The following is a 13,365-nucleotide window of genomic DNA, read 5'->3' as shown; positions in this document are numbered from 1 at the left end:
CCATTCAGAGGAACATATTCCTCATGGCGGAACACCTCCCCGGCAAGGACAACCAGATGGGGGATCTGCTCAGCAGACACAGCCACCAGATGCACGAGTGGAAGCTACATCCGTCAGTTCTCCAACCGTACTTCCAACAGTGGGGTCATCCAGAAATAGACCTATTCGCCACAAACGAAAACGCAAAATGCCAAAGCTTTGCCGCCAGGTTCCCACATCCACAGTCACAGGGCAATGCGATATGGATGAACTGGTCCAGCAGATTTGCGTACGCTTTTCCCCCAGCGCCATTAATACCGCTGGTGGCACGCAAACTGCGACAACACTCACTGACACTCATCCTAGTTGCTCCCACATGGGCGCGCCAACCATGGTACACCACCTTTCTAGAACTTTCCGTGGTGCCGCATCAAAGGCTACGGATCAAACCCGCAATTTTAACGCAGAACCATGGCGAAATTCAGCACCCAGATCCGCAACAGCTGAACCTGGCAATCTGGCTCCTGAAGTCTTAGAGTTTGGCTACCTAAACCTGCCACCTGACTGTATGGAGATCATCAAGGAGGCCAGAAGACCCACTACCAGAGCTTGCTATGCGGCTAAATGGAAAAGGTTTGTCATTTACTGCAACAACAATGACATTAACCCGCTGGACGCATCCATTCAAAACATCATCTGTTACCTCCTACACCTATACCGATGCAACCTGGCATACAACTCAATACGTATCCATTTAACCGCGATAGCAGCCTATCTCCAAAACAGGCAGCACCTCTCTTTATTCAGAGTGCCTGCCATCAAAGCCTTCTTGGAGGGACTCAAACGAGTAATCCCCCCAAGACACCCACCGGCACCGGTGTGGAACCTCAATTTGGTCCTCACCAGATTAATGGGTCCACCCTTTGAACCTCTCCATTCATGTGAGATTCAATTCCTCACCTGGAAAGTAGCCTTCCTAGTGGCAATCACTTCGTTAAGAAGAGTTAGTGAACTCCAGGTACTAACCATTCAAGAGCCATTCATACAGGTTCACCCAAACAGGGTTGTACTACGTACCAACCCCAAATTCATGCCCAAAGTGATATCGCAGTTCCACATGAATCAAACTATTGAACTGCCTGTTTTCTTTCAAAATCCACAGAATGTCGCAGAGAGACTGCTCCATACACTAGATGTGAAAAGGGCCCTCATGTACTATATAGACAGAACTAAGGACTTTAGGAAAACAAAACAACTTTTCGTTGCCTTTTCTCCCCAACACAAGGGCAACTCCATTTCCAAAGCAGGTATAGCCAGATGGATCGTTAAATGTATTCAAATTTGCTATCAAAAGGCTAAACGCACATTAACGATTCCCCCACGAGCCCACTCAACACGAAAGTTAGGGGCGTCCATGGCTTTCCTGGGAAACATTCCTTTACAGGAAATATGTAGAGCAGCCACATGGTCCACTATACATACATTTTCCAAACACTACTGTGTAGATGTACACTCAAAACAGCAGGCAGCTGTAGGAAAGGCTGTTCTCAAAACTCTTTTTCAGACTGCTGCAGCTGGCACTGGTAGCCGCCGCTAATGAAGGTACTGCTATGTATTCTATGCACAGATATGAATTCAGCAGCCCACATGCCTCGAACTGAATATGCTACTTACCAGTATGCATCTGTTCTTAGCATGTAGGGCTGCTAACATTCATATCGCCCACCCTCCTCCCCAGCGCCTGTAGCGGCTGCAGCACTCAGAATTACTGTATAGCATGGTCATCACTTACTGTATCTACTCCATCACTGCCACAATGGCGAAAAACAATCTAAGGATGGAGAGGATTCCCATGCGCACTGTGGTCCAGGGGAAGAGTCACCTATCTCGTGATACTTCGAAGACTCTTCCAGGACAACAACGTGCAATCATCCGGACCCAACACTAGGCGGCGATCTATGCACAGATATGAATGTCAGCAGCCCTACATGCCAAGAACAGATGCATACTGGTAAGTAGCATATTCAATGTAAAGTTATTGTTTAATAAAAAATGATTGAAGTACAGGAAATAGTTGGTTATATTGTTGAAGACAGGAATCAGGGAGGCCATATGTCTTCTGCAGTTGCGAACAGGGTGGAATGGAGTTGCGAGAAACCACATGATGCACTTAAAAATAATTCTTTTTCTCCCAATGTTTGAAGTAAAATGATTTGTGGTGAAATTTAATACATTTATTGTACAAGATAGAGGATGCAAGGAAAGATTGCCAAAAATTGAATCCTTGGGTAAATAGTGTTCGTAATAGATAATGGGAGTACTTTAAAATTGGATTTTAAGAAATGAATGTACAATTGGACATGGCAGCAACATCCTGAAAAGAAAATTCATTTAATAAAGAGCATTCAAAAGTAATCCAAGTTGGTAAGGGAAAGTCATGACATTCTTTAGATATAGCATAAAACTGTTGAATTAAAAAGGCGGTATGATATAACTTAAAATTGGGAAATCTTACACCACCTTCTGTTTTTGGATGAATTAGTTTGGATAAAGCAATACGAACACATTTGTTATTCCAGAGAAATTTAGTAGAGATAGAACTGATTTAGGAAAAATAATAGTTAGGAATTTTAGAGGGTAACATAGAGAGCATAAAAAGAACACGAGCGAAAATCATCATCATTTTAATGGTGTCCAATCTACCCCACCAGGATAAAAATTGAGGAGACCAGGAGGATAACAATTGTTGGAGCCTAAGTTTTAAAGCAGTAAAATTATGAGTTAGTGTACTAGGTATAGTGGGAGAAAACCAGACACCCAAGTATTTAATCTTTTGAGGACACCTTGCAAAGTTAGTTTTGTCAAACATATTAGGATAACAAGAGGAATTTATCGGTAAAGTCTCAGTTTTAATAAAATGTAGCTTGTAACCAGAGACAGAAGAATATAATGTAATTTCTTGTAAAAAAGGATCCAGAGAAGTAGAGGGGTCCGACATATAAACTAAAATATCATCTGCATAGGCAGAGAGTTTGAGTTCCTCTGAGTTAAATTTAAAACCAGTTATAGCGGGGTTACATCTGATATGTTCAAGAAAAGGTTCTAAACAAAGAAGAAAAAGCAACAGGGAGAGAGGACAACCTTGTCTAGTGTCTCTATGTAACTTAAAATAGGGAGATAAATGACCATTAACAAATATACAAGCACGTTGTTCAACATATAACAGTTTGACAAAAGAAATACATTTATGGCCAAAACCAAACCAGCGGAGAGTAGAGAACATAAATTGCCAGTTTATGTGATCAAAAGCTTTTTTAGCAAAAAGTGACAAGGCTGCTAGGGGAGACGAATATTTTTTGCCAAGAGCAATAACGTTAGAGAACCTTCTGAAGTTATCAGATGCAAGTCTGCCCTTAATAAATCCAGCCTGATCAGGTTTAATGAGAAGGGGGATGATATCCTCCAAACAAGATGCTAAAATAACTAAATGGGCCGATAGTTTTTACAAAGGGTGGGATCTTTATCTGGCTTGGGGATAATGAGAATAAGGGCTTCTAAAAATGAACCACTGGCTTTACAATTAGACAAAAATGAATTAAAGAGTTCAAGTAATTTAGGAGCAAAAATAGAGGAAAAGTATGAAATAAGTTCAACAGAAAAACCGTCAGGACCCGGAGCTTTAGCTTTTTTCAAAGATTGGATAGCATCAATAATTTCTTGAAGGGAAATATCTTTTTCAAGGGGTAAGAGAGTATCAGGAATCGAGGGAGGGTTAGGGAGTCCCTGAGAAAAAGTTTTGATATCACATTAAGTAAGAGTTATATCGTCTGTATATAGTAGAGTTCATAATAGCATTGAAAGGTAGTTATAATATCAGAGTCAGAGGACATCATCTTATTGTTATGTTCACAACGAATTGGACCAATAGTTTTCCGTTCCGATTTGATTTTTAAATAATTAGCCAACATTTTACCAGCCTTATTTTGTTCTCCAAGGTATTTGGACTACATTTTAGGAAGGACATTACAAGCATAAACCATAGCAATCTTATTCAGGGCAGACTTGGCTTTAATCCGTTCCTGTAAGTTCGAGGAGGATTTGGAAGTGAAATAGGTATGTTCAAGAACCTTTATATGTTGGAGAGCTAAGAGATATTTAGCATTGAATGCTTTCTTCTTTCTGGCAGAGTAGGCAATAGTAGAAGCCTTGAAGGAAGCCTTGAAGGCAACCCAATTATTGTGAACAGAGGTATCTTTATATTGATTAATTAGAGAAAAATCATTAATAGAAGAGGTCACTTCCAAAGTAAAGGCTTGATTTTATAACATGCCAACAGGCTTATTTAGAGGTGTTGAGGGACATATCAAAAGAAGATAAAACAGGGGCATGATCGCAGATAAAAATAGAACTGATTTCTAATGATTAAATAGAGGGGAGTAATGATTTGGAAACCAAAATATAATCAATACGGGACATAGTGTGATGTACATTGGAGAAAAATGGGAATTCATATATATCAGGACTACAAGTTTTCCATACATCAAAGAATGGACAAGAGGAAATGGCCGATTGAAAAGCTTTATGTGACTTATTAGGTTTAAATTTACACTTGGACTTTTTATCAGTAAACGGGACTAACCAGTTGTTCAAATCACCAGCAATAATGATATTGGGGTTTGAAATAGAAGACAGTTTCATTTTAACATTGTTCCAAAATGCAGGGTCTCATTTAACAGGACCATAAATATCAAAGAACGTGACGTGCTTTTGAAATATAATGGCTTCAACAAAAACCCATCGTCCATACTTGTCACATTCAGTTGATAAAATTTGAATATTCAACGATTTGTGAAATAGAATGGCAACACCACCTTCACTGTTAATAGCAGGAGAAAAAAAAACTGGTTTACCCAATGATGTTTAAGTATAAGTGATTTAACATCTTTACAATGCGTTTCCTGTATAAAAAGCAACATGTGTATTACATTTAGAGAGATGGGAAAGTACCTTTTAACGCTTGACTGGTTGACCTAGACCACGAACATTCCACAAGACAACATTGAAAATGTTGCGGGATGAGGGAAAATATTCAGGATGAGGCACAATGGGCTGCAGGACCAATAGAAAAGACAAAAGGACACCATTTATTAACAGTGAAATAATAGAAGTAGATAGTTATAAGAGGAGTAAAGAAACAAATAAAGAGAACACTCATGTGAAAACAAGAATGGTAAGGGGTGGGAAAGAAAAAAGTCAGAGAGGAGAAGGAGAGGGAAAAGATGGAAGAAATAACAAAAAGATAAATGGAAGACAGATCAAGGGTAAAAATCCATATCTGCATCGAAAGGCTTAAAGGGTAAGCGAAGGGCATGTTTACGCCAACAGCAAGAACGGTAACAGAGAAAAGAACAAACAAATTGTACAACATGTAGCCTTATGCTAAAAGTAAATATAGAAACAAAGGAGAAAAGTGAGACATAACATATAAAAATTAAATGTATTAATAATATATACAATAGGATACTGGACAAAACAAGGACACTGGTTATAGTTGATACTTATCGATATAGAGAGACATATAATTGGAGCAGAAGTAGAAACAATCTGTGGAAAAACCTAAGTATATTTGAGAAAGAAAAATATATATATATATATATATATATATATATATATATATATATATATCAGGCATTAGTCTTCATATTGTGATTTTAAATATTACGCAGAAAGGTTTTCAATTTAGCCAGGTCGTCGAAAGAATGTGATGTGCCTTCATGGGTGATCTTATAGAGACATGGATATAGAATACCATATTGAATGTTCAAATGGCTCGTCTGAGGACGAAAAGCTAGGAATTCCTTTTGATGGGCATTGGTTGCGTAGGACACATCCTGTGAGATAAAAAGATTATGACCAGACCAAATAAGGCGACTTTTTACGTTAGCAGTCTTCAATATTCGTATCACGTCTGTAAATTCTAAAAAGAGCATTATGACACCACGTGGCTTAGCTCAATGAGGTTGAAGGCGTCCCAAGCGGTGTGCATGGTGAATTTTAAGAGGGGGAGCAGCTTGAAGATCCAGGAGATCCGGAAGAAATTTCTTCAAGAAGGTCAGCAGGTCGGATTCCACCATATTCTCAGGAAGACCATAAAGGCGACAAAGAATATTTAGTCTGTTTCGGTTTTCAAGGTCTTCCCTGTGTAGTTTAAGCCTCTGGATTTCCTGTTCCAACACTGGTATTCCAAATCTGACATCTTCCCCTCCATAACAATCCATTTATCCTCAATTTGTTGCAATTTTTCATAAGTTGCACAGATAAATGGCTTAAGTCCACGAACTTCATCTAAGATAGAATCTAAGACAGGATTCTGGGAGGATAAAATAGGAGATGGCTGGTCAGTCTTCACTCTTTTTGGTTTTGCAACTGAAGAAGATGGTTTAGAGGGCATGTGCAAATCGCTGACCATCTTGCCATAATGAGTTGAAGGTTGCGAAAGGATTTGAAAGGAACAAGGCCGGCCCATACACGAGGGAGGAGTGTATCAGCTCAAACAGTTCAATGAAAACAATATATAAAGAGATATTCAGAAGAAAAATGGGAGGTCTCATGAACTAGCTTTCCCTGACGTGGATATACCAGTCAAAAATTGATAGGCATCATAAAAAAAGGCCACAGTGGTTTTCCAGCAGTCAGAACAGTTAAATATGCAGACCCAGGTGACGGATAAAGAAAGTCATTTGCAAGGAGACATGTTTGGAAAGGTAGTTTTCCACTGAGGGAGCAACAACAGCTAGAAAAAACAAATTCAGCACTGTAACTGCCAGGTCTGAGGTGAGCACCTATAAATAATGTCAATATAAGAGAAATCACCAAATTATAGGAGTAACTGTGATAGCAAAATAGAATGAGGAATCTTCCAAGCGAGTGACACGACCTTAAACGGCGGTTGCTTGCCTCAGGATGAGAGGAATCACCGCCGCAGCACACAGGTCGTAAAGCACACCTTCATTGTGCAGAACGTCAAGCGGACTCACCGCCAACGCCGAGGAATCGTAAACTGCATCCGAAGAGGGTGAATGCGGTGCGAAAGAGGCCACAAACACGGGAAAGCTCCGTAGCCATTCTGGAGCTCAGGGGACAGCCGCCATCTTGCGCTGGCGCCGAACACCCCCCCCCCCCCACCCTTGTCTTCATTTTTAAACTGCAGGTGGAGGACAGTCATGACAGCATCCTTCACAGGCCTTTTGAAAGTGGTAGAAAGGAATTCATTGAGCAGTAGGCAGTATCCTTCCACATACATTGGTAGAGTTGCACGTATGTTAAAACTCAAATTATTTTCTTAGTGTTTAGGATTAGGGAGAAAACATAGCATTGGATCCATTCGACCTTAGGGATCTCTTTTCCAACCTATAAAACTGATGGCGGTTTCAGGATTTACTATTGTAAGACAGAGACCATTGTGGCCAACTCCCTCACCTCAAGCGTGATCACAAAACCCTCTGCTATCTTATGCTGTGCCGATGCTTATGTCTGTTGAGTGTTCTGATATCATATGGAAAAAATGCTTGAAATAAAACAACTTGTTTTAACATTAAACTAGACAAAAACTGTTAAACCCTGCCTCTCATGTCCATTTGAATTTCAGGTCACTTGCTGTTGGAAGTGGTAGCATGCTGTGCCGTATGGGGAGTGTGGTTGCCCCATTTTGCGTTTACTTGATGGATGTTTGGATCTTTTTCCCACAGGTAAAAATCGGTCTCATGAATGTCCCTTTCCTATCATTGAGATGCTTAGATTCAGTCGTCTACTTCCTAGTATAGGAAAATAAAAGAATTCTCCATGTTATGGCAGCTTTTTTTGTAAGCTTTGTTTTGCATGATTGCATAACTGCAGACCAGACCCAAGAATAATAAAATGAAAAAACACTTACCCGATTACAGCCGCAGCTTCTTCTCCATCTTCTTCTCTTCCTGGACCCAGGCAGCACACAGGCTCCTCTAAGCCAATCACGATGCTTCTATCACCAGCATGACAGCAGTGTCGTGATTGGTCTGAGTGGCCTGTTTGGACGCTCATGCAGTGCCTGGGAGCCTTGGGACTGTTCTCCGCCCAGTTGTGAAATGCAGCCAGGTGGAGAAATGCTACGTGTGCATGACTCTTTGGCCGGTCCAAGACGGCTGGCCAAACTGTCATGAGCACTTATGGTGCACAAACCACTCCTCCTCCCTGTGACCCCAGCCCTGCCCTGCCCTAACATAGCCCTTTAGCCAGTAAGAAAAATAAAATGATAATAAAGTTGTTATTATTATTTTATTTTTCCTTTTTCCACTGCTCTGAGAGCAGTGGGGCGACGCTCCCCCGCCTTAGCAGATGAGCCACTGCTGGCATGAGGTTTTGTGTTTGGGGATTTCCAGAAGGATTACTTTGCTCCTGGGGTTCCTAATGCTGTTGGATGGCTTGAGAAGATTGGACAGGTAAGGGGCTATCTTTATTTTTTTTATCTTCAGCAAATATCAGGCTATCCTATTATTTCTCACAACCCCTTACACCTCCAAGACCTAACCTTACATTAGGGATCTGTACAACCTAGCAGTGATGGGTTGCGCATACATCTATAGACGGGTAACCTCGCTTTGAGCATTCCTATAACTGATACTAATGAAGCTATGGTTGCAAAACTAGTATCAGAAAAGGGGAAATTGGTCCTAATATCTGCAGATTACAGTCTCCCATTGAGATAATGGCAACAGTTTTGCAATAAATATTTCAGTTGTCTTTTCTTGTTTAAATAATACAAGAAACGGGTGACATATGTTACTGTAGCTTTAAATCAAAACTCTATCAAAGGAAACACCAATTGGTTGGAAACACAATTCTAGTTGCAGAGATGTAGTACTCCGGTTTTAGACCTTTGTGATGTGTCTCTGCGCCAGGACGCTCCTTGGCTGGAGTATCTGTGCGCACAATAAATAGTCGTAACATAACATAACATAACATGGTGAGGCTGAGTAGTATCAATATCATTTCGAAAGCATCTTAATGAGGTACTACAAGCCAACTGTGATGCCTGATCTATGGGTGTAAATGTTTGTGCTGTGGCATTAACCATACTGACATCACAAACCAAGCTTTTCATGAACTGCAATTAGAAGTCTCAAATCAAATTCTGGGAAGAAGGAAGTAGTAGAATATATCTGCAGATTTGTTTAGCTGCAGTGATTTAAAATACGTAGAATTATATGTGCTTTTAATACATTTCTGTTCTGTGTCAAGTTGACATATTGTATTTCTTTCAGCTTCTGGTTGGACTTATGGCTCTACTGACCGGAATATTAACTCTAATGCTTCCTGAAACCCTCGGGAGGCCACTGATGAATACTTTTGAGGAGGCTGCGGAACTGGAGGCTGCTAGCGAGAATAAAACCGCAAACTCAGTACAAGTTCAGAATGGAGTAGCATTAGACAACATGGTACCGCTTGTCCAAGAGGAGCAATCTACTAATTAGTAAATTATGTTTTATGCATATAAGACCTCTACAAGTACGGATAAACTACGCTTTTGTTTCTAACAGATATGCCTTGTAAGAAGCAATAAAGGATATTCAGGTTCTAGCATACCTTAGATCTGCAGAAAACATTGAGTCCCTTCTTCCAAGGAGATTGGAAATTCTGTTACTGCATGGTCATTGCATTATCCCGCATTGTTTTACTGCTCGATTCCAGGTTTCCCAGTTCAGAATAATATCTATTATGTGGTTTTGGTCTTATTTTTTTATCAAACTGCAAATTATGCCCTTTTTTTTAACTGGTTTCCCGAGGCAACCAGGTAAATGTCTTCAGAAACTACCTTGGTCCAGGTGCAATTTGTGCCTGACTTGGATGACTTCAGATTCACATCAGGACTGAAAATGAGCACTATTGTGTGGGCTTCTGAATAGGCGCTGTTTCTGTTGGGCACATTGGAGATGTTGGATCTCTTTGCCCTCTGTTTGATGCTCACATATTGTATTTTTGTTTTTATGCCATGTCTTCAAAGGTGAAAGAAGACTTGCCGAATGGTTGCAATAGTGTCACAAAACATATAGTTAGCTTTTCAAAAATTATCCTGATTTAGTTCTTTTTTTAAGCAATTTTAAATATGAATGCTTAAAACTCCCACATTGAGTGTATTTAGAAAATGTAAATGTACAAGTGCAAATGTAAGTCTGTTGTTTCAGTGAGGGTGTTGTTACAAAAATAAGTGCTTAAGTGGCATGTCAAAGATTACATTTGCCTGTATACTTCAGTACTGTAGTGAGTATGTTGGGTTGGTAAGGATTTCACTTCTAGAGTAGGTTCCCAAAATATCCCTAGGGATTTTTTTAAACACGAGAATAGGATAATTGTATGAAAATGAATCAAGTTAGTTTTAAATTGGCATGTTTACAAAGAGATTAAAATTACCTGGATAGTTAATAACCTCAAATGACATATATTGAAATACCATATAAGAGTACAGGTTTGTGTCTCTGTATCATTCATTAAAAGTGTTGCTGGTAAAAGTGAGTCATTTGATGATGTAGCACTACAAAAGCTGCCAAGCAAATTACACGACTCTGAACTTTTATAAGGCACTGTGCTTAACGCATTGCAAATGGTTGAAGAGTCAGAATATTAGTGCATTAGATGCCTTCTGCTGCTATGGTTTAATGATTTCTATGTTATTATGATTTGGGAACATATTTTCCTTTATCTACTTTATCTCGTGTTGACTTGATAGATGCTCTTTATGATTATAGCAAGATTGTTTTTTATGCTTGTTTTTTTAAGAAAAAAAAGGCTTTTCTTTACAAAAAATTAAAGTCTTCTAGAAAGTTAACAAAGGAAGGAATTTGAGGCGGGGCCAAAGTCCTCATTGATAAATGACCTATGTTCAATCAAATTCTCTTTTGAAAGTTTTTATTTCATGCAGGAGTATGTGCACCTTTCTAGCTCAAGAATCTCATGTCATGGCTAAGCCTTTCAGTACAAAAAAAAACAGTAGCATCTAATACAAATATCTTTATGCAGAGACTTTTGACTGTTGATACTGTAACTCTTTTGGAAACATGGTCAAATCAATGCTTCATAACAGGAGTTCTCAAAATGTATTTACTGGGACCACTGTATCTGAAGATTGCAGTGCTGCGACTTCGTTCTTCCACTACACAAACTCGATCATGGTACGATTTGAAGAGGACCATCTACAAGTCTGACTAGAGAAGAATCCCAGCACCTTTGTGAATATGAATGGAGATCTTGCAAAACTATCATCAACACTTTAAAATGGGTCCAGACACTATTTGTGGGATTCAGTTTAACAACTTTATGGGTGCTGGTGTAACTACAACAGTGTTAAATATGCATTTCATTTTGCTGGTGGAGAATATTTCTTTCACAAAAGTAACACTATCTTGAAGTATTAACTGAATGCTGTTTCTTGAATCCCATGTTTTGTATAAATAAAGGGCAATTGATGCACCATGTGAAACAAATAATTTCTCTAGATATTTTAGCATAACTGTTGTAGAAAGTAGAAATAGAATGTTATAATTTACCATATATCCATAACACCATACTGCAAGGCAAATTTCTGCTTCCGTTTTCTTGTAAATCTCCAGTGCGAGAACTATAGCTTGAGAGATGGGTAGATGTATTAATTAAGCGAGATTGATACTAGTGGACATATTTGCAGAACTGTTATGATTTGTGTAGCCAGTGAAATAGCGTGTACAGAAGTGTCAACAGTGACATCACTTGACATTCCCTTCTCTTAAGGCAGAGGTCTTCAAACTTTTGTAGGTTGAGCCCCCCAAGCTGAATTTTTTTAAATGTCGGACCCCCCCTCACCTGACAGAAATCTGGTACCCTACATAATCGACCGCCACCCACACATCGCGGGCCATATCTGGCAAATAATGTTCAACACAATAAGACTGTTTAGTAAACTGCAGGTTTGTGAGTGGGTGTGGTTAAATGACAGAGGCTTATTACTCAGCTCAAAACACAATTTTCCAAGATAAAATGTGCGCAAATTGTTTTTACTAGGATGCTTTGTTTTACACATGACATAGATTGATAATGACACCACCAACATTAATGTGACGGGTGTGCCTGTTTTTCACCCCAGAGACAGTCAATCTGTAGATGGATTTTTGCTACTGCCATCCTCAGGTTGTGCTCCACATCCAGTCTTGAACGGTACTTAGTCTTTAATACCGCAAGTGCTGAGAACCCAATCGCACATAAAGAGGATGTGCTGAAAGGCAAGAGAGTTTTGATAGCAGTTTCTCTCAACGCTGAAATTTCTGCAGACATTTTCAGCCAAAACTCTCACAGTGAGACTTTGCTGAAGTGCATCTGCAGAGTGCGGTCACTTTGGAGATCAATCAGTTCTTCCTGCATACGAATCGGGAGATGGCTTGCTACCTCTGCCAGAAAGGGTTGAAAGGCCCAGTCATTGCAGTGATAGTTGTCCTCAGGAAAATACTCTTGCAAACTGTCCCTGAGAGAAGTCAGGTGATTTTTTATTATCTCAGCAACACTTAGAAGTTCATATCCAGTCTCCTCAAGAGCATCTACTAAACATGGAAATGGCTCAAACAGGCCATTCTTCATAATTCAAGCTTCTTCTTGAATGACGTTATTCGTTTATTTATGGTAAAAGAAGTGATGTCAGCTCCTTGCAGAAACAGATTCAGGGAATTTAATTTCTCAAAAATGTCAGCAAGGTATGCTAGAAGCACAAGCCTGCGGGGATTGCATAGTTGCTCTGCTTTACAGGGGTCCATACACAGAAGAAACTGCTGTACTTTATTCAAAGATGTGGGACAACACTTTCCCACGGGATAACCACCGCACTTCGGTATGAAACAGCAAACCATCATGCTCAGCTCCATTTCTGCACATAAAATTGCAAATAGACGAGCTCTTGTGGGATGGGTCTTTATAAAATAAGTTCGCTGTCCATGTTTCGAACAGCAAGTGCTGCCCGGTGTATCATACAATTTGTCCACGGAATATGTGGAGCCACTTTCAATACGTTAGCTTTTAGGCTATCCCTAGCACCACACATTGAAGGAGCACCATCTGTGCAAATCCCAACACAGTTTTACCATTTTATGCCATGGATATTCAGGAAGTTATTGATAATGGCAAACTAATCGGATCCTGTTGCTCACCCCTTTATTGCCTTGCAAAATAAGAAATCTATTAATAGCGTTTCAAAGCAGTATCGAACATAAGCAATTAAATGGGCATCCTTTGACACATCAGTTGCTTCATACAACTGCAAAGCAAACAAACTTGATTTCAACTGGGCTATGAGCTGTTCCTGGATATCTTCTGACATGTCAGAGATGCGGC

General features: G+C 39.7%; 1 protein-coding gene across 1 annotated transcript in view; it reads left to right on the top strand.

The window, feature by feature from the left end:
• Positions 1-11,495, top strand: part of SLC22A16 (solute carrier family 22 member 16) — a 315,817-nt gene extending 304,322 nt beyond the window's left edge. The window contains exons 7-8 of the mRNA XM_085612126.1: positions 7,628-7,727; positions 9,279-11,495. Coding sequence (XP_085468252.1) covers positions 7,628-7,727; positions 9,279-9,488 — 310 coding nt within the window. The 3' untranslated portion in view covers positions 9,489-11,495. The remainder of the gene's footprint in view (positions 1-7,627; positions 7,728-9,278) is intronic.
• The last annotated feature ends 1,870 nt before the right edge of the window (positions 11,496-13,365 follow it).

Source organism: Triturus cristatus, chromosome 6 (genome assembly GCF_964204655.1).
Source record: "Triturus cristatus chromosome 6, aTriCri1.1, whole genome shotgun sequence".
Classification (NCBI taxonomy): domain Eukaryota; kingdom Metazoa; phylum Chordata; class Amphibia; order Caudata; family Salamandridae; genus Triturus; species Triturus cristatus.
Note: the sequence above shows the minus strand (reverse complement) of the source record. Positions and strands in the feature narration are given on the sequence as shown.